Source organism: Rhineura floridana, chromosome 6 (genome assembly GCF_030035675.1).
Source record: "Rhineura floridana isolate rRhiFlo1 chromosome 6, rRhiFlo1.hap2, whole genome shotgun sequence".
Classification (NCBI taxonomy): Eukaryota; Metazoa; Chordata; class Lepidosauria; order Squamata; family Rhineuridae; genus Rhineura; species Rhineura floridana.
This window is the reverse complement of record NC_084485.1, coordinates 101,995,203-102,017,600: the sequence shown is the minus strand read 5'-3', so window position 1 is coordinate 102,017,600 and position 22,398 is coordinate 101,995,203. Positions and strand designations below refer to the sequence as shown.

The following is a 22,398-nucleotide window of genomic DNA, read 5'->3' as shown; positions in this document are numbered from 1 at the left end:
ACCTGCTTGTTGGATCCTTGCCCCTCGTGGCTCATTATGAGCTGCAAAGAGAGACTGAGCGGAGGGATCGAGGCAATAGTAAATGCATCCTTGGAAGAGGGTGCAATGCCATTGGCCTTCAAGGAGGCAGTCATAAAGCCCATCTTGAAAAAGCCCTCCTTGGATCCCCAAGAGTTGAATAACTTCCGCCCAGTCTCTAATTTACCATTCCTGGGCAAGGTGATTGAACGAGTGGTGGCCAAACAGTTACAAACACACTTGGATGAAGCAGATTATCTAGATCCATTCCAATCGGGCTTCAGGACTGAATATGGAACTGAAACAGCCTTGGTCGCCCTGGTGGATTATATGAGGAGGGTGCTGGATAGGGGAGAATCCACCTTCCTCGTCCTCCTGGATCTCTCAGCGGCTTTCGATACCGTTGACCACGGTATCCTTTTAGATCGCTTGGAGGGATTAGGAATAGGGGGCACTGTTTTACGGTGGTTCCGTTCCTATCTCCCAGAAAGGCACCAACGGGTGGCTTTAGGGGATGAGGTTTTAGACCCTTGGCCTCTCAATTGTGGAGTGCCACAGGGTTCTATCCTCTCCCCCATGCTATTCAACATCTATGTAAAGCCGCTGGGGGCCATCATCAGGAGATTCGGGCTGCGGTGTCACCAATATGCGGATGACACTCAGCTCTAAGTCCTCACCAGAGTTGGCTGTGGATACCATTTGCAAGTGCCTGGAATCCGTAAGTGGATGGATGGGAAGGAATAGGCTGAAGCTAAATCCCGACAAGACCGAGGTGTTGCTTGTGGGAGACAGGGGCAGGCTGGGGGACATAGACCTGGTGTTCATTGGGGTAAAATTGCCCCTAAAAGACCAGGTCCGCAGCCTCGGGGTCATTCTTGACTCCCAGCTGTCCATGGAGGCTCAGATCTCGGCAGTCAGCTGGGCAGCTTGGTATCAATTACATCTGATAAGGAGACTGCAACCCTACCTTCCTGCCTATCTGCTCCCACGGGTGATACATGCCCTGGTCTCCTCTCGCTTAGAATACTGTAATGCGCTCTACGTGGGGTTACCCTTGAAAACGGTCCGGAAATTATAACTGATACAGAATGTGGCGGCACGCTTAATTAAGAACAGCCGTCGCCGTGATCATATCACTCCGGTGTTAGTAGATCTACACTGGTTACCAGTTGTTTACCGGGCCCAATTCATGGTGTTGGTATTGACCTTCAAAGCCCTATACGGTTTCGGCCCAGTTTATCTGAAGGAGCGCCTCCAGCATCACCAATTATGCCGCCTGACAAGATCAGCCACGCAAGACCTTCTCTCGGTCCCACCAGTTAAGATAGCGAGGCTGGTGCGGACCAGAGAGCGGACATTTTTGATTGTGGCCCCCACCCTCTGGAATTCCCTTCCTTTTGACCTTCGCCATGCCCCTTCCCTGATAGGTTTCCGCCGGGCCTTGAAGACCTGGCTGTTCAGGCAGGCCTATGGGATCTCTGGGATGGGTTGCTTTTAATATTGGTATATTAATTATTGTTGGTGGTTTTCATTGGTTTTTATTGTATTTTATCATGTACATGTACGTCGCCTAGAGTGGCCGTTAATTCGGCCAGATAGGCGACTCACAAATAAAATTTTATTATTTTATTATTATACTTTAATATCTGATCAGTAAAGTGCTCTTTCAAACAAGCACTGAACATATTGGACCCTTTTGTACTATATCTGTGACTGAATAAATTCTGAGAGCAGTCTGGATAAAGCAATGTTTTCTTGATACCTATTGGATGCTCTGGCTGTCTTTTATTATTGGTATATTGTGCTAGGTATCACAACAGATCATAAAATGAGCCCCTGGTTGTGCTGCCAACGATGGAGCTACTTCAGATTTCACTTGTTGCTCACCTGTACTATGCTATGACAAGTGGAAATGAAAATACAAGGTTGCATACCAAATGTCATGTATATGTTAGGATAAATTGTGAAAATTATGTGACATGTGGTAGTTTCTCTACTCAAGGTAATTCTGTTCAGGAATTTTGCTCTCCTGAAACTGAAATGACTTACTCCAATTAGTTGCTGCTGGGGTTTGTTGCACTTCAATAGGATATTAATATGTAAAATATTTTCATTCACTTTTAGGAAAAGGTCAAATTCGTAGGGTACCAGGAGTAAATAAAATGTGCTTGCTGTCTGTCTGTATTTGAAAAGTTCACTCAGACTTGTGTTAACCAGGATGTTGTCCCTCCTAATTTGTCTCTTCCAGCAATTAATTGTACTGTAAGGAAGATAAACCTACAGGGATCCTCAACCTTTTTTGCGACGTGGACATTTTTGCAAATGGAAAACGGTTATGGCTATCACACACACAGCAACCAATTCTATTGGCTACATTAGAATGCATATTTTTATCTTAATTCATTGAGGAAGGGTGTGGGGGTGGCACTCTGTGGATGCATGTGTATCTATGGGCTCCACATGTGCAACCTCTGGTCTACATGTATAATACAGCTGCTATTCTCCTTTTTGCAGGAGGTAGGTTAAATTGAATTGAATCCTGGGGGTTATGAGATCCAGCACTTTGGATGGTTGGTGCACAGAAGTCATTTTTGGAGGTTACTCAGGAAGGATCCAGTGGAGGCCATACCTTGTTGTGCAAAATACATAATTTAGTTTGGTTATATAGCGCTATGCAGTTGCATAATTTCTGACTGGAGATGAACCGCTATGATAAGAAATTTAACTAAACATTAAGTACATACCTTCAGAATGTGTATAAATTATAGATACGTCTTTATTATACATGTATACTAAATTTTCATGGTGATACACAAAAAAGCCAGAGAGAATAGAGAGTTCAAAGTCTGAAAAGAGTGGAAAAAAACCCTGAGCCCTTTTGGACTTTTTTCTGTCAGAGTTCTCATAATCTGTTGAAATTCATTAAAAATCAGCCATATTCACAGAGTACCTGTAATCCTAATACTGACCTTGCCTCATCTTCTGACCTTCATTTTCTGCAGTTTAAAAGTTAAAAAAATGCCTGGCTGGTTTTTAATTTAAGAAAGTTTGGCTGCAACTCAATGATAATGTCGGGCATGCTAACTAAGAACCAACTGTCAGTGTTCTAAAAGCCAGTCTCACAGCTGCTTGGCTTGCCTAATCGGGGCCACACCCACACCAGACTTTGATTTCACTTGAGACAGTCATGGCTTCCCCCAAAGAATCCTGGGAAGTGTAGTTTGTGAAGGGTGCTGAGAGGAGACTCCTATTCTACTGACAGAGCTCCAGTGGCCAGACTAGTTTAACAGTCAGCCACTCTAATTGAAGGTCTGTGAGGGGAACAGGGCGTCTCCTAGCAACTCTCAGCACCCTTCACTAGCTACACATCCCAGGATTCTTTGAGAGAAGCCATGACTTTCTAAAGAGAAATAAAGGCCTGACGTGGATGTGGCCAGGAACAGCTTTGATTTAAATTTTGGGTGAGAGGCTACATGTGCCTGCTGTAGAAAAAAAAGGTGGGGAAAATGCTGAAAAGCAATGATACTGTTCACAATGTTTTCCTTTTAGAAATGAAAGGGGCTTCCCCTCTGCCCGGTGCTCACCCACCCAATCTCCTCCCCTCCTTGCCCCTCCCCCGGGTCAGTGTTGGACTACAACCTGGGAGACCAGGGTTCGAATCCCCACACAGCTATGAAGCTCACTGGGTGACCTTGGGCCAGTCACTGCCTCTCAGCCTCAGAGGAAGGCAATGGTGAACCCACCTCTAAATACTGTTTACCTTTCCTTCTCTACCCTCCTATCCTCTCCCTCTTGTCCCTTCCCTCCCCCTTCCTTTGTCCCTCCCTCCCAATCCCCATCCCCCTCTCCCTCGTCCCCCTCCCTTTCCTCCTCCCCATGGTCAGTTTTACCTATCTTAAGCATGATTGCACGGGAATAAATACCATTGAACTCTATAAGCATGCAAATGATCAAACATACCCTCCCCTCCCCCTTCCTTTGCCCCTCTCCAATCCACTCCTTCCCCTTCCCCCTCCTCCTCCCCCATGGTCAGTTTTACCTATCCTAACCATGATTGCATAGGAGTAAATCCCATTGAATGCAATAAGCATGCAAATTATCAGACCTGCCTTTCCCCTCCTTCCCTTCTCTCTCTTCCTCCTCCTCTCCCCTCTTCCTTCTTCCTCCTCCCCTGCCCACTCTAATCCTACCTCCTTCCCCCCCCAGGTCAGTTTTACCTATCGTAAGCATGATTGCACGGGAGTAAATCCCCCTGAACTCATTAAACATGCATGTTCTTCTCCCCTCCTGCTCCCATCTCCCTTCTCCCCTCTGCCCGTCCTCCCCTCCCTCCTCCTCCTCCTCTACTCCCCATCCCCTGTGGTCAGTTTCACCTATCCTAAGCATGATTGCAGGGGAGTGAACCCCACTGAACTCAATAAGCATGCAAATGATCAAACCATTCTCAGCAAATTTGCACAGGATCCCATTTCTTACCTCCCGGATTGAGTCAGTAGACTGAAGCTGAGTCCTGACAAAACAGAGGCACTATGGGAAGGTGGTTTTCAGGTCTTGGTAACTGGTATTCATTCTGTTCTGGATGAGTTCCACTCCCCCTGAAAGAGCAGGTAACAGTAGCCTAGAGAGTGCCTTTTTCCAGCTTTGGCTGGTTCACCAACTGTGATAATTCCTAGATAGGGATAGCCTAACACAGTGATCTGAGGTCTAGTAATCTTCCAGTTGGAATACTGTAATGTGCTATATGTAGAGCTGTCCTTAAAGAGAACCCAGAAGCTTCAGTCAGTGCAGAAATTGACAGCTAAAATTCTGATGGGTGGAGACATATTAAACTTATTTTGAAATGTCTTTTTTGTCTGCCTGTTTGCTCCGAGCACAATTTAAGGTGCTAATAGGAGAGAGGGCCTTCTCAATAGTGGCCCCCACCCTGTGGAATTCTCTCCCAAATGATCTACGCCATGCCCCGTCTATGATGAGCTTCCGCCGGACCTGGAAGACCTGGCTTTTCAGGCAGGCTTTTGGGGCGGGTTAGGTTCTTACAGTTTTTAAAAAATTTTAACTGTTTTATGTACTGTTTTTACCTTGTACGTCGCCCAGAGTGGCTGGACAACCAGCCAGATGGGCGACTAATAAATTTAAAAATAAATAAATAAATAAATAAATAATACTTACCTTAACGCCTTAAATGGCTTGGGGTGAAAATACCTGAAGCAGTGCCTCTTCTCTTATCAACCTGTCTTAAGATCTTCCACAGAGACCCTGCTCCAGAAACCCTCTTAATAGACATATGTTATGGTTCCTTTTCTGTTATGGTGCTCCAACATTGGAATGCCTTTGCCATGGAAGGACACCTCATGTCAACATTTCAAGCTTTTCAGTACAAGATGAAGATCTTTCTATTTGCCCAGGATGCATTTTAGGCTCTTAAAATTTAGACCTTTCCGTGTCTGTATTGTGAGTTTTATTTGCCACTTTTTTATTTGTTATGTATGTTAGTTTTAAATTGTATTTATATATTGTGTGAATTAGTTTTATTCACACTTTTGTACACTGTCTTGAAATCTTTTGGTGAGTGCCTGTGGAGAAAGATTTTAAATAAGCAGATCTCAGTCACCTTGCCCTTGTAGAAATAGAGCTTTTAGGAGATGTAATATTCTGGAGAGTTAGAGCTTTGGGCTTTCATCACAAAGTGACAGTAAAGTTGTTATTCTCCCTGTCCAAAATGAGTGCTTCAGAAATCATCAATTTCTTGCCCCTATATGACCTGCCTTACAGTTTTTATACCTTGATGTGGTACTTGAACCAAAAAGTTTGCCTACTCCTGCCCTTGCAGAAGGCTGCAGTTACATGATGAAGTGTATGGATAACTGGAATTTGATAGTGGTTTATTCTGAGTTTGAATATCTGGATCTTATCTTCATACCACTTCCCCCATCCCCAATGCTTTATAGGGCCTGCACCACTGTTCCCACTACCCAAGTTTATCCAAGACAGATGTGGTGAGATATCCAACTATTTTTGTTCCAAAATAGACATGTGGGCAGCTTCAATTTTCATAAAAGAAAGTGAGTGTTTAATCTACCTCCCACGCTATTTTTGTGATCCCATCCCATTAGAAAACCTGTAGGTATATTTTTATACCTGTATGATGTCTATATAGTGACACCCCCCCCCGTGCAATTAATACCACTGTGGGCAATGGTGGCTAGAGATTTAGAGCAGGGGGGAAAAACTTCAGGGAAAGGGTTAGACATTATTTTCCTTCACTGCTTTAATCAAAGAGATGTAAAGAGATGCACCATACAACTTCTTTAATATTTTTTTAGAGATGACATTGAAACATGGATTTTCTGTGTCACTTCTGTTTTTAATCGTGTTTCTATGTCCATACCTACCTTTTTTCTGTGATATCCTTGCAAGACATAGCATTGTTCATCCAAATGGCTACTGTGGGATAGCTTATCTCTTTCCAGGGTGCAGGGAGACAAAGGCTAAGATGGACTGAAGTTTGGGTTGTTTTTCTGGCTGTGTTCTCTTCTCTGGATCTTTGCACACTAGTACTTAAATGGGAAAGAATTTTTAAGTTTGTCTCAAAGTGAAATAGGAGACATGGAACTGCTGTGTGGGAGGAGAAGGAGTTCACTAAATTATGGAGAACATACCCTCTGTAATTATACAATGCTAAGAATGGCAGGTATAGGAGCCCCTTTTTCTTATCCTTTTGGCAGGGTTATGAAATGTTGTATAATTCTTTCAGTTGTTCATCTTATTCTTACTCTCCTGGAAGGCAAATTATCTTATTAGTCTTTATCCTCATATTTGTTAGTCCATACCATGTTCATTTTATTAGTTGCATTATTTTACATGGCGTCTCAACACAGCATTATTCTAATGAAATGCCTCCTCGCATTCCATTTTCTCTTCACTTCCTGAGTAAATTGCTATAACTTTCCCAAGCTTTCTTCTAATCTAGAAGAAAAGGAACTTGAGCCAGTATCTCTAGAATGATGCAACTTGTCTTGTGAGTGTAAGCTGTAAATCTTAAGAGAATGTATTAAGAGCTATTTTTCTTGAAAAGAAACCCCTTGCACCTGCCATGCTATGTAAAAATTTTTTGAAAATGAGGGGTGTCTAAAAACAGGTTGTTATGGCATTAATGTCAGCTGTTTCGCGGAGAGAGCCAGCATTTCGCTGAACCAGTTTAACGTCTTGTGAGGGAGCCCAAGTGTCTTTTGGATTCTGGCCATGAGTTGCCAGTTATCCTGGTAAGGAAAGAGAGGGGCTGTCCTGCCCAGAGCCTGAAACCCGAGATGGAGATGAGGCTTGATTTAATTCTCTTTTTATTAGAGTGATGCTTATGTCCAAAGCAGTGCGCTTCATGAACCTGTCTACTCTAGCTCACTACTTTCCCTAACTAAGCTACCTGGATAGTCTGTGCAGAGTGTGGGGAGAGTTGAATCAGCACTGGAGCCTGGGCGGGCACCTGCTTAACTAAGTAAGGTCTTCTCCTGTAACCAATGGCTCCTCCGAAGTTCTACCCTCTCAAAGACCCTTTTCTCACGCCGTCTCGCATGGGGTGAGGGGGGGAGCTTCCGCTGGCCCATTTGACAGCGGGGCTTTGATAGGCGATGGCTCAACCTCAGGAAGTGGGAAGCTGGTTGGCTGGGAAGCATTTGAAGTGCCAGGTGGGGATTCCTGTGGGGGCGTGGTTGGCGTGCGTGAGGGCTTGCTTCCCAATGGCTCAGGCAGGGGTTCACAGGCAGAGCGGGAACTGCCTCAGTGGGGGGCTGGCTGATGGAGTCTGCGGGCTGACTGTGCTCTCCCTTCCTTCAGTGCTCCCAGGGACCTTGTCCTCATCTAACTCCTCTCCCTGAGCTAACTCCTGGAGCGCCTGGGACGCAACAGGGGCTCTCAAAATTTATTCTGACCTGGGGATATTGTTGGGGAACATTGAATTTGAGTATATCCTAGCACACGAATCATGCACTTAAATACTTGAATGGCTATTGATTTAAGCCAGGGATGTGGAACCAGTGACCTGCCAGATGTTGTTGGACTACAGCTCTCATCATGCTTGGACCATTAGCCATTGTGCCTAGAGCTGATGGCAGCTTGTAGTCCAACTTCTGGAGGGTCACAGATTCCTCATCCACCATCTGAGCAAAAGACCCGAGACTGCTCTACACTAAAAAATAATAATATCTAACATAAGAAGTCACTTCCATGCTGGCAATTATTAATATTTTATTTATAGGATTTCATACCCACCCTTTACCATAAGGTCTCACGGTGAGTTACAGCAATACTGTATAATGAATTAACATAAGAACAGACTGTTGGATCAGGCTAGTAGGACCTGAGTATAAGAGTACTGTCCCATCCTGCAGTCTCCAGCAAGCATACTGCCTCTTACTGTGATGGCAGAGCATAGCCATCACGAATGGCTAGTAGCTTTATCCTCTATGAATTTGTATAATCCTCTTCTAAAACCATCCAAGTTGGTGGCCATTACTGCTTCCTGATGGAGCAAATTCTATAACTGTGTGCTGCGTGAAGAAGTACTTTCTTTTGTCTGACCTGAATCTTCCAACATTTAGCTTCATTGGATATCCCAAGTTGAAGTGTTGGGAGACGGAAAAAACAAATTTCTCCGTCATCTTTCTCCATTAAAACAAGCAAATCAAGTAAAACAGTTCCTTCAGTTATAAAAACAAGTAAAGCAATTCGAAATAAAAGCAGCACAGTATGAGTTAAGCAAAACAGAAGAGATGGGTCACACAAGAATACATTAACTGTCAAAGACTGGGTAAAGAGGTGCTGCTTCAGCATACAGCACCTCTGTGGGAAGTTGCACAATTTAGAGCTACCACAGAGATAACCCTTTCCTGGACTGCCATTCCGGGGCACTTCCGAGGGTGGTGGAACTTCCAAGAGAGCACCATTTCTTGGTATAATATTTCATTTTGTTACACATGGCTTCTGCAGTCAAATTTCTTATAACATCCATTTGAAATTGTGGCTTGGTTGTTTTAACTAGGATATATTAAGAGTCACTGGTGAATATATTTCACCTGGAAACCAACGTTACTGAAGATCAGAAAAATACTTCCAAATTTTCATTAGTTGTGTTCCTTTGGGCTGAAGATTAAAAATAAATTCCAATAGATTGGACCCGTATGGATCAGGACTTATTTTTCTCCCTCAGGCTGTAGTAGCAAATGATTTGCCTTCATGGACCTTGATAACCCCCTAAACATCTTCAGTCAGGCTGTTGCACAAAGAAAACCAATACTTAGAGAGATCTCACCCACTTGCGGGTGTTGAATTTATTCTTCCAGTGCTAGCATTAGACATTTTGCTCTGCACATCCTTTAAGTAGCTATTCATGAAAAGGCCAACAAGCACGAGAACCCAGCAAGTTCTGAGGGGTGAAAACGTGCCCATTCTCTGAAAAACTGATTCTTGCAGCGAGCCAGTGAGAGAGGGTAGATGAAGTGGAAGGCAATGAGCAGCAGCTTTGATGCTCAGCTATTCAGAATCTTGTTGGGTGTTGTGGAATCTGTTGCCTCCCAATCTGCTTGCTGCTCATGATTAATCTCTGTGTATACTTACATAGAGGGAGACTGGGCAGAGCAGTAACAGGAAATTGCTTAATACCCCATCCTTTCCTAGAATTGCTATTTGTGGCACATTAGAAACCCAGGTGCCACTGGTGTCAAGGAGTGCCTGTTTCAAGCTATGGCCATTCCTGGACCATGATAGCTTAGCCAATAGTTAACCATGCTCTAGTAACCTCACATTTAATTTATTATAATGCACACTACATGAGTCTACCTGTGACAGTCCAGAAGTTACAACTAGTGTTGAACACAGCTGCCACAGCTGCAATCAGTGATTCTGTTCAGATTTATATATAACACTGGTCTTGCACGAACTGCAGTGGCTGTCAGTATGCTAGCAGGCCCAGTTCAGCGTTTTGTTTCTAATTATAAAGCCCTGAGCAACTTAGGTCTCTAATACTTGAAGGAGTCCCTCTACCACAGCCTTTCCCAACCAGTGTGCCTCCAGATGTTGTTGGACCACAATTCCCATCAGCCTCAGCCAGCATTGCCAATGTCAAGTTAAGAACATAAGAATTCTGCTGGATCGAGCCAAAGGCCCATCTAGTCCAGCACTCTGTTCTCACAGTGGCCATCCAGATGCCCATTGGAAGCCTGCAAGCAGAACCTGAGTGTAGCAGTACTCACCAACTTGTGATTCCTAGCAACTAGTATTCAGAGGCCTAGTGCCTCCAACAGTGGAGATCTGCTGGAGAGGCCTTCCTTGCAGTCCTGATTTTTGGAGTATGAGTCAGTGGTATAGAGAAGGGCCTTCTTATTTGTGGTGTCCTGCCTGTGGAATTTCCTCTTCCTGGAGCAGCCTTTCCCAACTAGTGGGCCACCAGATGTTGGACCATAGTTCCCATCTTTCCTGACCATTGGCAATGCTGGCTGAGGCTGATGGGAGTTGTAGTTCAACAACATCCAGTGGCCCACCCGTTGGGAAAGGCTGCCCTAGAGGTATGGTTGTCTCCCTCCTTACTGAATTTTAGATGGGATGTGTAAAACACCTTTTCAATGAGGCATATAAGGCAGAACAATGCTGTCTGGCTTTTGATGATTTCTGTCTTTATCATTTTTTTAGCTTTTTAAAAATGTGGTTTTAAGGTGTGTATTGATAAAGTGGTGTTGGCTTTTATTATCTTGATTGTGATTGTGAGCTGCTCAGTCCTGAAAAGTGGGATAAACATGTTTTAAAATAAGCACTTTGGTTAGAGCAGGGTAGACATGATAAATTGGTTGATAACGCTTGCTCCCCATCCACAAATCTGGACACTGGGAAGTCAGGTTGTTACTATTCTGATTTACTAAGAAATATTTAGGTAACAGGATTCTCAGAGTTGTAAAGGAACTTGTTCCTCTTCTTGTCCATAGAAGTTAACAAAGGAATCCATTAATGTTTTCCTTCCCAATACATAAATAACCATAAAAGAATTTGTGATTTTAGTGGCTATCCTTGCAGACTTCTTCCAATAGCGAAATAGCTCCATTTGCCTTATATAGATATTATAAGGCTGTAAATTTTTCATGTTGGCCATAGATTTCTGTAAACCCTATCTAGTGCCCTAAAGCTGCCTTCCCACATTAATATTTTAAGATTAATATTAAATTCTGGATTACATATCATATTCTTTTCAGTAGCTAAATTAAGCTACCGCTTACTGGGAAACAATTACCATTAGAATATAAAGTTCTTGGATGTTTCTAACACACCTACTGCTTCAAGTAGAGGAAGATTTATTCTGTGGTGAAATGGAAATGGACTGCCTTCAAGTTGATCCCGACTCATGGCAACCCTATGAATAGGGTTTTCATGGTAAGCGGTACACAGAGGTGGTTTACCATTGCCTTCCTCTGTATTCTGTGGTATATCAAGTATATTCTGGGCTATTGTCACATCTTCCAAGGTGGTTGGACTTGTTTGAGGAAATGTGCCATTTACATTACGTGGAACCAACCCTAATATTTTAGAGCTGTGTTTTGATGTCAAGAAATCTTAGTCAATGGATTAAGCTTGTATATTTGTAAACCAATAACATTATAAATATTATAATCAGTGAACACAGGTGGTAAAATAGCTCTCTCCATGTTATGAGAGCCCTTAGCCTTGGGCCATCTGAGAGGAAGCTGCTTTTATTGCTGTGCCCTGGATGTATCAGAAAGGAACAGTGGCCTTGAAGAAAGATAACATAAAATTGTTCTCCCCAGACCACTCATGTAAAGGGTTGTAACTTGTTAACACATAGTACAAGATTTTGGACAAAGAACAGCAATGAGAACAAACAATGACAGACCAAGGGATACAGTAAGGTTTACACATATCCTAGCAGCAGATAGTAGAAAGAGCTGCTGTCTGCACTCCAATATTGGCAAAATGCCCCAGAGCAGTAGGGATGCTTAACTGCATATAAGCTCTTTTTTGTGGATCTTAAGGGTAAGTTTCAATTCCTTTCCTCTTCCATGATAAAGCAATATTTAGAAAAATTGTGGCCTTTATTTCATATGGAATAGCCAGGAACTTTAATTATTCAACACAGTTAACATGATGAAGACCTATTTTGGAAGATTTTGTCCCACTGACTAGATTCTGAAAGGCTGCTTTAAACAAACAAACAAAAATTCATCTACTGAATGCAAGTATACCAGGGCAGCTCTACAATAAGTACTTATCGACTGAACATTGATCTGTTTTGGCCCCCAGAAGATTATTGTAAAAGAATTGCATTCACTACTTTCTGTATTCCTGGAATAGTTACTATAATTGGAAACTAGAGTTAAGGGTTAAGTGTTGCATGAAAGCAGTTCTCAAAAGCAATAGTTTTGACTTAGGTTGAGGTTTTCGGGAAAGCTGTTACGTTTTACTTTTCCAATTTAAATTGGCGTTCCTTTTTGATAGTGTACTCAAATGTGTGTTTGTGGCATAATCAATTTTCAATTGTGTTGTTTCTTCATTAAATTCTTATTAAAGAGAAGTCTTCCTGTACTCTTCAGGAAAAATTCTTTTTGCCACGACACTACAGAATAATATAGTAATCTGCTAGTGTTATGTTTGAATGGTAATTGTGTAATAAAAGGAAAGATCCTGTAGCATGTTCTCAGTTTTATACTGTACAATTTATGGGTAGCTGGCAGGAGGAGTCACCATGTTATGTGTTTGTAAAGCAGGGGTAGATCGGATTGCAGCCCTCCAGGTCTCTATATCTGTCTCATGGGACTGTCCTTAAGCTACACTCCCTTTCCCAGGCCACACCCCTCATGATGTGGCTCCCACCCTCAAGTGCTTTTGCCTATGGCTGAAATGTAGCCTACAAAGATAAGACCATTACTCCACACACTCTTTCCTTTGACTCCACCAACTATTTGACGGCATTTGTTCATGAGCGAATGTGGCCCTTTGGCTGAAAAAGGTTCTTCATCCTTGTTGTAAAATGATAATATGACAGCTTTGGAACATCAGTAGACTTAGAGTTTTTGTAAAGCTGCTTTCAGCTCTGCATTTTAGCCATATTATACAGTAAGGCACTGCTTTTCGGCGGCCTGCTTTTCGGTGTTCCGCTAATACGGCGGTTTTCAATTAGAGTAAAGCCCCACTCATACTGCGCTTGTTCCGCCTTTACGGCATTTTTCAGGCATTGGGCACCATTTTATTAACAGAGTTCTGCTTTTTGGCGCGTTTCACTTTTAGGTGGGGGTCTGGAACGTAACCTGCCATATGAGTGGGGCCCTACTGTAGACAGAACAGAGATCTCCCCCCAAAATATAGCCATTCTAGTTTAGAACATTTACATATTTACAACATTTAGTTTTAGAACACTTATAAAACCCTGGTCTGGTAAACAGAAAAGTATCTTTGCCATTGTTTTTCGGTAGCAAATAATTTAGTGGATTGATACTATTTTTTTTCTTTGCTTTCATTCAGGGTTGAATAAATTCTGAATTGTTTTGAAGACACATCTTGGTATACATCCATATAAATTTTTGTCCATGTGTTAGTTTTAATGTAATTACAGCGTAGCAAATTAAAACTAAATCACACACGAGAAAAAATAATTTACGAGTCTAGTTTACTCCTTGCTTCCTTTTGGTCAACAGCATGTAGCATTGTGGTGTCTTAAAGACACAATGTGTTATAGCATAAGAATTTGTGAGCCAGAACTCACTTTGTCAGCTGCGTGAAATGGCACTTAGGTGTCCACTTATGTGCCACTTCATACAACCAACAAAGTGGACTCTGGCCAAGAGAAATATACTATGAGTACAGAGAGGGTTTTTTATTTTTTATAAAGTGAGATCACAAGGTCAAGCAAGAGAGAACAGTATGTATCACAGTACTATGCAGACTACAAATGAATACAGAATCTGGTCAAATGAATGCAAGAACTAATCTGCGTGGGTGACCCCCTCTAAACTAGAGATCACTGGTAATAAATAGGTGGAGCATTATAAGTTAATTTCTGTAGCGAGTTAGACAGTTCCAGTACTTGTTGAGTCCAAATTCAACAGTGTCAGGTTTGTGGTGCAGTATTCCCATTACTACTGGATTACTAGTTTGGTATTTATATCGACATGGCAGTGTCTTATTAATACCAGCTTGCACCATATTGTAGAACATCTAGGTGGATGGTTCAACAAACATAGACAAGAATCAGAGCATGAAGGGATAGACCAGGGGATACCATTTGACTGCTCACTAGCAACATGCTGAAATTGGTTGCTGCCCCTTCAGCAAGATCCTTGCATGGGTGTTGGGTCAAACAATAGCTAGAGGCACCTGTTCAGCTTTCAGCCCAATCATACATCCCCGTATTGCCTATAAAAGATTGGTGCAATGAGATGTCAGATATGTGACACCCACCTTTGGAGGACAGCACTATTTAATTTATTAAAATACTTTATAAAGAGCCATGTAGTGTCCCAGGCTATGGTCTGAAGGCACATGAGGCCAGCACCCTGCTGAAGCTAAGCGGGGTCAGGTCTGGTCAGTGCCTGGATGGGAGACCTCCTGGGAACCATATGTAAGCCGCCTTAGGTTTCTATCATGAAAAGAAAGGTGGGGTATAAATGTAATTAATAATAATGATGATGATGGTGGTGATGTCGTCTACTCATAGGAGACTGCATTAAACCATGCACTTGATTAAGCAAGTGTAGAGAGAGCAAGTGCTGAAGCTGTTTCAGATGATTATCTATGAAGTACACTAAAACCTTTTATCCCAGCTCCAAAATGGAATAGCTGATATTCATTACTATTAAAATCAAGGACGTAACTATGCACGTCAGCCCCAGGCAAAAATTTTCAAGTCTCCAAGTTGGACTGGATTCTTTGACAGTGTCTGCTTGGATACAAGATTTTCTTGCAACAAAGTTGACCTTTGTTTTGTTATCAGCGTCTTCACTTTTAGTGGTATTTTCTATGTTCCATTTTTCTCTCTGGAAATATTACACACCCCTGCACTTCAGCTGTAATATGAGAACAAAGCCAAAATGTAACTGTTTTGTGTGATGTTTTCTAATTGTCCCCTTCCATGTATGCAGTATATCAGTGTAAAAGAGGACTGTAAAGCTATGGCTTTCTGTGCAAAAATGAGAAGCTCCAAGAAAAATGAAGTGAATGCAGAAGCTCAAGAACAAGGACTGGAAATAGCATTCTATTTACAAGAGAAGCCTTCTCTTAGGTATACATGTGGCAAGTATACAGCAGAAGACATTTGCATTGAAGCTGCCCAGAAGTGCTGTGAGTTTTAGTAGTCTTCTGTATTTCTGTTTAACCTGAATGTCATTGCAAACAGTTTAGTGTGCTACAGGCTAGTCTCTGCAGAGGTATATGAGGCATAGACAGGAGAAAACCCTCAAATGAGTGTGTATTTCTCTTAAATCATAAGTTTTGGCTGTCAGAACACTGTATCTGTATAGGTGATTCTTTTGTGATAGCTTGGGTTGGTCTTCCCATATCTTGAGTTGGTCAGGAATTAATGATTTCACTATGTTATCCAGCTCTACAGGTGTAGGACAAGGCCCTTTTAGGATACTGCCATTATCATTAATAACTATGAATTGTGTCCAAAGTAGTACTTAGTCAGGGTCCTGCCTGCACAAGGATTTCTCCTTGTGGAATGGGATGTCTCCCTTGCGTCCCACTGCATCCCCTTAAATTTGTTGTAGGGGTTCTTCTAACCGTCCAGAGCAGATTTGGGGAGGGTGCAGGATGTGCACAGAGGGAGAAGAGTGGAGAAAGTCCCATTGCAGAAGCAGAAATTCTTGTACTGACAGGACGTTTCAGTTGGATACCTTTCAATATTTTAGCTTGGTCACTTTACACAAGCATCTCAAAGGGACTTATAGATATATGCAATACAACATATACAAAAACAAAACTATTAAAAGCAAAGCACAATATTAGGCAATCAAACCACAAAAGCAATATGTCCATCCTCTAACTTAGATCAAACCACTGTAGATAGCCCCCAGAGGGGGAAAAGAAAATACCACCAATTGCTGCAAATAAAACACTCAAATGCCTGCCATTCCATTCTCCTGGTTAAATAGAATAATAATTTTCTGAGGATTTTTTATATATGCTTCCTGACCTTAGACATCATTTTAGTTCTTTCCCTTTTCTGTTATAACTATTTATTTAATTTAATAGATATAATTCTCAGTTTTGTCTGAGCTTGTGTGGGTTCCATGTATAAATGTGATCCATTTCCCTGCATCCTTCCAAGAAGTTTTATTTAATATGTCCTGTTCCGTTTTACTAGGGGTTTGCACTGGCCATAAGATTTGGTTTGGACCATGCTTTAGAAAAGAAAAACATTTGATCTGAAGTTATTTCAAGGCTGTCCAATTTGGTTCAGGTTTGAAACCTGAATCCTGAAGCAGAAAAACAAAGCATCTTGAGTCCCCTGTTAACTATTGTGGAGAAATAAAAAAGACTTTTTTCCTTTTGACAGAAGTGTATGAAATTTGCAGACATATTAGTCTTTCCTAAGTGGAAAAAAGCCTTTCAAAATATAGACAAACACTAGGTTTTCTTGTGCTGGACATATTAACCCCCCTTCCAAAGAAACAGTTTATAACTTTGCTACTTATTTTTGCTGAAATGAGTGGAATTTATAGGCATGGCAGTTAATTTTGAGGGGATGAATCTTGCCAAATTTCAGAAGAATAGCTGCAGTGGTTTTTCTGCAAGGGCAATATTTACAATTTGAAATGATTAAAAGATTCATATCCCTTTTTTCTGTGGACAATTTATATGAAAACAGTTTCCACCTCTTTCTTATATGCTGACATGCAAACAGGGTTGAAGCATTTGATCTTTTCCAAACCTGTCCTTGCATGTCTCTAGTGCTGTGTATTTTTTTATATCAGACTGGCACACAATACTGGCTACTATTTGCATGCAAAGTATGATTAGTCCCATTTAGATCTAGGTGTCTTGTGCCCTGCTCAGTCCCCTATCACCTCCTACAGCCAAAACTGGACTTAACATTTTATTTAACAAATGTAAACAATAAACATTTCTTGTACACATTTACTGTTAAATAGAGCCACTTTTTAATGTTAAATAATTTGTTTAATGTTTTTAGACTTGTGCAAATATTTTGTATGCTTTTCCCCAAGATCTCTACTGAGTTGATCATCATTTTCTTTTAACAGCTATATCTCCATTGTGCCACAATCTGTTTGCACTCTTTGATGAAAACACAAAGCTGTGGTATGCACCAAATCATGTCTTCCAAATAGATGACAAAACTGTACTCCGAGTTCATTATCGCATGAGGTACATGGAATGTTATTTAGTAAGATTTTTATTGCAGTTTAAGTAATATCAAATAATTGTGTCTTTCTGTAGAATGTGATTTTTAATTTAGTTTACTTTAAAATGTAACCAGTCCTCATACTGTAGGCTTGGATATAGCTCTTTTCAAGAATCTGTCTGGAAGGCTTGAAAAAGGTTTCAGTTTTTACTGCTTATGATGCAAATGTGTATAATTTGCTGCTGTTTTCTGCTTTGAGTTTCCAGTGGCAGGGTTGAGAAAGAAGGTTGGCTATAAACTGAATGACTAAATAATGCATGTATATAAAGTCATAATTAAACATTTCATTGTAGTGTTACTAAAGAAGGGCCTGATTGGTTAAATTCCTATACACATACAGACTATAAGAAGTTAAATCTATATGACTAGTGGGTTTCTTAAAATGTGGTCTTCAGTGTAAAGTTAATTTTGGGTTTGCTTAACATATTTTTGAGCACTAAAACAATTATTCAATTTTACAGCATTTTTATAGCATGCAACATTATATTCTTTGAGCCTTGGTAGGGTGTTCCATTTAGCACAAAGAGACGTTAGCTACAGTCGAACAACAATAAAGTAAAAACAGATGTGAAAAAGAGGCCATTAATTTGGGTGCATGTTATTTCAGGGTTTTTTAAATGTCATTTAGAAAGGGTCTTATTTTCTGGCGATATTGAGAAGATAAATGGATAAGAAAGTAGTGGGTATATATCTGGTGACCTGAAGGAGATGTGGCCAGTCTTATCATTCCAAGACTCATGTGACATATTTTACCATAATCCTAAAATGCTGAGATTTTCCTGTTTTCTTTTGCAAATATAATGTTTCAGGGGTTTTCAGATACACAAATAGTTGTTAGTAAACTTTAGAGAGAGTACATGTGTGGGTTTTTTAAAAAAAGCAAGGAGTGGGAGGGTCTTATTTTATATTTTTAATTACTAAGCATATGTATTATACAGCCCATTCTAATTCAGTTAATCTATCATCAGAATCCTAGTTTATTTCATGTCATATTTCACAAAGCTTATGGCCGCCTAGTAAGTTCATGGTGCAGAGGTGAGGATTTGAACCATGAATTCCTGGTACACAATCCAATCTTATCTGTCATGCTCCAGTATATCTCCTTAGTTCTGCCAGAGGTTCATCTGAACGGGATGACACCACTTCTTTATCAGGGTGCTATTTTAAACTTATGTTACTTTCAGCATATTAGTGATGGTATTGTTACAGGAAAAGCTAAGAGAAGACTTCCTGTATGTTCTGTACGTAATATTTTTATAGTGTGTAGAATTTGACTCGCTATATTAAAATGTGAGTGAGTATATTTAATGACTATGTAAAAAGGGAAAGTGGCACAAGAATGATTGAGCTAAGCTAAATAGTATTATGCCAGGTATTAATTATCGTAAACTGGATTTTTTCAAGGTCAAAGATATGTCACTTAGGGTGCAATCTAACTTGATTTTCACTGGGCCGGGAGGAGTTGCATGAGGCAGATCCCCAGCTGAGTCGGCAGGGTCCTGTCGTCATAGGGCTCTGCCACCAGAAGCTCCCCATCCTGGCTGAGCCGTGGTGGGACCAGGATCCTGCCAGCACCGCTGAGGGTCTGCTAGGGACATGAGCCCGGTGGACAGAGAGCCAGTCAAAGCTGCTGGTAACCCCAAAAATGGGGCATTCTGGGGGGGCTGACATGAGATGCTAGTCCCCCTCAGAGAGCCCCCTGCATCCTGCTCCACACAAGAATTCTGGTGGCAGAAAGACCAGCGGAGAAAAATAATTACAATGATGGTCTATGGGGAGTGCTTACTCCCCAGTAGGCCTATTTGTGGGAGCCAGCTCTTCCCATCCAGCTCCCGCACACAACTACTGACAGAGCTTGTGTTCAGCTGCACCGGCAGTTCCCAAATGGCAAGTGGATGCCATGGAGCTGTCTGCCAGCTCTTCCTCCTCTGCTCCTCCTCCTGCCAGCTACCCATAAATTGGATTGCGCTGTTAGTTAAATGACTGGATGTCTATAGCAAGTGAAATACCTCCCTCTTTATTGGAAAAATTATCAATTTCAACTATCAAAAGTGTCAATCATACTTTTTAGAGCAGCAAAAATAAAATACTTATGTATCAGACTGATTGAACCCTACAATGAAATATGAGTTTAGAGCAAATTATGGTAGGTTCTTAAGTAGGCTGCTCAGAGGGAGCACAATGCCATATTCAAAAAAATTTAATAATTTAATTGGAATTGACAGTTTGGAAATTAAGCAGAAACTTTTACAATAAAACTACAAAGGTTCTCTATCAGATTACATAGGGATATGGTAAAATCTAAGTTTCTGAAGGCCTTTAAGAACAAATTACACAAGCATTTGGTCAACTGAATTTAAATGGATTCAATACCTGAGAAAGGGAAGACTGGCTGGAGGATCACTTAATGTCACTGTTTCTGACTTTGTTAAGCATGCCCATGGGTGGCTTAGTGTGCCTAGTCCTTTGAAATAATACAGTAGGGCCGCGCTTACCGGCGCTTCGCATTCCGGCGTTCTGCTATTGCGGCGGCGGGAAATTCCCAATTTTAAAGCCGTTTTTGCGATTTTGCGTCATTTTCACATCATTTTCGTGCGATGCGCCCCATTATAATCAATAGGGTTCTGCTTTACGGTGATTTCCGCTATACGGCGGGGGCCTGGTCCCTAACCCGCTGTGTAAGCAGGGCCCTACTGTAGCTTTGGGTAGGATTTCTTCTATCTGTTCTGTGGTCATATTGATTTTTTTTTTTTACAATAATTTTTATTCAGATTTTCATAAAACATACATAACAAAACCATAAAACATTCAAAGACAAAAAACAAAATCAAAAATAGTTAGACAAAAAAAAATAAAAAGTAAAATATTGACTTCCCATTTGTCACAGATCAAATCAGTTATAGGTCTACAATGTATAACAATCCTGTCTCTTAAATCATATTATAAAATCACTTTCCTCCAGTAGTTATCTTACTTAATCATCAAATCTCATAAACATTACTTTATTCTTTCCACAAAAAGTCAAAGAGAGGTTTCAATTCTTTAAGAAATATATCTATCAATTTTTCTCCAGAAAAGCATGTCGATTAATCCATCTCATTAATAATTATAATAATCTTATTGTCATAACCATAGTCAAAATAAACATTTCGATTAATCCATCTCATCAGAATCTGTTAGGTTCAATAATTTCAATAGCCATTATTCTATTATCCCTATTAGTTCCATCTTCCATCTTCCATCTTCAATAGTCTTGTTAAGTCCAGTAATTTCAGTGTCCAATCTTCCATTATCAGTATTCCGTAATAATCTTGCTGTCATAACCATAGAAATATTAACTTCCCATTTGTCACAGATCAAATCAGTTATAGGTCTACAATGTATAACAATCCTGTCTCTTAAATCATATTATAAAATCACTTTCCTCCAGTAGTTATCTTACTTAATCATCAAATCTCATAAACATTACTTTATTCTTTCCACAAAAAGTCAAAGAGAGGTTTCAATTCTTTAAGAAATATATCTATCAATTTTTCTCCAGATAAGCATGTCGATTAATCCATCTCATTAATAATTATAATAATCTTATTGTCATAACCATAGTCAAAATAAACATTTCGATTAATCCATCTCATCAGAATCTGTTAGGTTCAATAATTTCAATAGCCATTATTCTATTATCCCTATTAGTTCCATCTTCCATCTTCCATCTTCAATAGTCTTGTTAACTCCAGTAATTTCAGTGTCCAATCTTCCATTATCAGTATTCCGTAATAATCTTGCTGTCATAACCATAGTCATATAGTAAGAGTCTAATGGGAATTTCCTCTATCCCAAATATTTTCTTGCCATCCATTCTGAATAGGTTGCTGGAATACTGCAGTAAAATCATATCTCTGTTCTTTTTTACAAAATGTACTGGCTCATCTCTTGAAAGTTTTTCCCTTGTCACATGGCTGCAGTTAATTCCATAGGTTTTCTCTATATTAGGCTCCATCACATCATTCCAGTCCAGAAGATTGTCCATGCCATTGATAACTTTATCTCTAATATCTTCATTAATTTCTTCAGAGATAACATTGAATTCCAAACAGTAGATTTTATTTCTAAAATCCATAAATTCCAAATCTTTTTCCTGTTCCACGTTTGTTCCAGGCTCCAGGGTCTCCTCTCTCACAGGGACCCCTATTTCTTTAAACTCCTGGATCATTTTGCACAATTCAATTTTCAGCTCCTTACAACCCTGTCGCAGGGTTCGTTTCGTTATCTCAATCTCATCCATTATTTTCTGAAACCTAGTTACTTCCAGATTCTCAGCCACTTTCTTGATTGCCATTTTAAAAGAAAAATATAAGAGAACCACTTCTTATTTCAGCAACAATTGGGTTAATACTCCAAACTTGATGACATCACAGTATAAACAGAGCAGCCAGCCTTATCTCACTATGCTTAGGAAAACAAAATGTAGTTCCCAGGATCGAAACAATTAATGGCGTCGTCAGGAAACAGATTCGTCAAAATAAAATAAACCAAAAAGAGAGTAGTCTCAGACAATATAATATTCTTCAGAATAGAAATCAGGAATAGAAATCTCTCTTCTGTGTATATCTTTAGAATGCAAATCCAGGACAGCTTTTTGCAACAAAAACAGAGATAAGCTGTTAATTAGTGCATAGCAGAGAAGAGTTATAGCTCACCGGAAAGATGTCCAAAGCCGATCAATCTGGCAAATCTCCTTTTACTGCAACAGTTTAAGTCAAGTAAAAAAATATAGAAAGAAGGGTGCTTGCCTGTTAGTCCGTTCTCTCTCTAAAGAAAAGATGAACGTGTCGCTTTATCAGATAGAGCTTGTTGAAAATCCGTCCTCCTTTGTCGGCTGGACCACGTCTCATAAATCAATGAAATCTAGTCCTCCCAACAAAAATAGGCTTTGAGGTTAATCTCTTCGTTTCTCCCTGCCCGGGAGA

The 22,398-nt window shown here is 40.6% G+C and overlaps 1 protein-coding gene across 15 annotated transcripts in view; it reads left to right on the top strand.

Annotated features, from left to right (window-relative positions):
• JAK1 (Janus kinase 1) overlaps nt 1-22,398 on the top strand; it is a 153,025-nt gene that overhangs the window by 91,454 nt on the left and 39,173 nt on the right. For 13 of the 15 annotated variants that reach the window (XM_061633325.1, XM_061633328.1, XM_061633326.1 and 10 more), the window contains 2 exons: nt 15,150-15,348; nt 17,271-17,394. In XM_061633325.1, coding sequence (XP_061489309.1) covers nt 15,180-15,348; nt 17,271-17,394 — 293 coding nt within the window. In that variant the 5' untranslated portion in view covers nt 15,150-15,179. Of the gene's footprint in view, nt 1-15,143; nt 15,349-17,270; nt 17,395-22,398 lie in introns of those variants that run through there. The other 2 variants (XM_061633323.1, XM_061633336.1) reach the window with 2 other exon arrangements.